We start from the raw sequence: 1,148 nt of genomic DNA on the forward strand, positions 1-1,148 counted from the left end.
CACGACACGGACCCGGACCCGGACGCACCGCACGCAGGCTGGAAGTCTCCCCGAGGAGGTGTTTCCCCAACCACCGGGTCGGTTGGCGGTTAAACCTGTCGTACTATTGGTGAACCGGAGCACTGCCAGTGCGTCCGAGGTAGGTGGGGCCCCTGGGGGGGGAGGGGGGGAGGGGGGGGGGAGGGGGGGGGAGGGGGGGAACCTCTACTGGCAGGAGCGAGGTAAACAAGCTTCTGATATACTTGCATTATTGGGATAGTGCATGTGAGAGGAGATATCAACTGATTTTTTGCCCAACAAAGTGACATTTATATCCTAAATTAGCATTTTTTATCGAGAATATTTCGAAGGTCAATAATATTCGGGGGATTTAACTTTGGCAGGAGTTTTGCATAATCAAGGGGGAACGGAGAGGAGGGGAAAGGGAGGGGGAAGAGGAGCGATTGCAACTGTCCTGTCCGCAGTTACCTACCCCCAACCCCAACACATACAGACGCACTTCCGTAACCCTACCCACCCCACCCCTACTCCACCCCATCTTTTCCACACACCCCATGCGCACCCCTAGGTGTTTGCGGGGGCTCTTCACGACAACGGTCGGGGGGCTCTGCTCGGGGAGAGGACGTTCGGGAAGGGGCTGGTGCAGGTGCGTGCGTGTGTGTGTGTATGGTGACGGAGTGACGGGAGGTAAGGGACACACACCCCAGGTTGGGGGATATCAGGCGAGGGGTGCAAGAGGTCCGAAGTCTCCCCACCCGCCCCACAACACCCCAACAACGGCGGTATCCGTATGACACCCCCCCGGGGGGACCCCTCCACTCATCACCCCCTTTTCCCCTCCCCTCCCCTTTCCCCCCATACACATACACATACACACCACACGCCTGGACGCGCCCCTCAGTACTACTTCCCGCTGCGGGAGGGAAAGGACGGCGGAGTACGGGTGACAGTTGCAAAGTGAGTTGTGCCGTATGTCGTACGTTCCCTCATCATACAGGGAGGGAGAGACGATCGGAGGGGACAGCGGGTGGGGGGTGTGGGCGGGGAGAGGAGGAGGGCGGGGAAGTTAAAACGCTTGAAGGTCTTGAAGCACTTGAAGGTTCCATTTATTGGCTCTGAAGGAACTGGAGATTTAGGGTTCTACAATC

The 1,148-nt window shown here is 58.3% G+C and overlaps 1 protein-coding gene across 1 annotated transcript in view; it reads left to right on the forward strand.

Moving 5' to 3' along the window:
- Positions 1-1,148, forward strand: part of VOLCADRAFT_119655 (uncharacterized protein) — a gene marked incomplete at both ends in the record, with an annotated part of 7,740 nt that overhangs the window by 5,505 nt on the left and 1,087 nt on the right. The window contains 3 exons of the mRNA XM_002957244.1: positions 38-139; positions 569-646; positions 902-957. Of these exons, the coding sequence (XP_002957290.1) occupies positions 38-139; positions 569-646; positions 902-957 (236 nt within the window). The remainder of the gene's footprint in view (positions 1-37; positions 140-568; positions 647-901; positions 958-1,148) is intronic.

The sequence above is a fragment of the Volvox carteri genome (assembly GCF_000143455.1).
Source record: "Volvox carteri f. nagariensis unplaced genomic scaffold VOLCAscaffold_71, whole genome shotgun sequence".
NCBI classification, from domain to species: Eukaryota; Viridiplantae; Chlorophyta; class Chlorophyceae; order Chlamydomonadales; family Volvocaceae; genus Volvox; species Volvox carteri.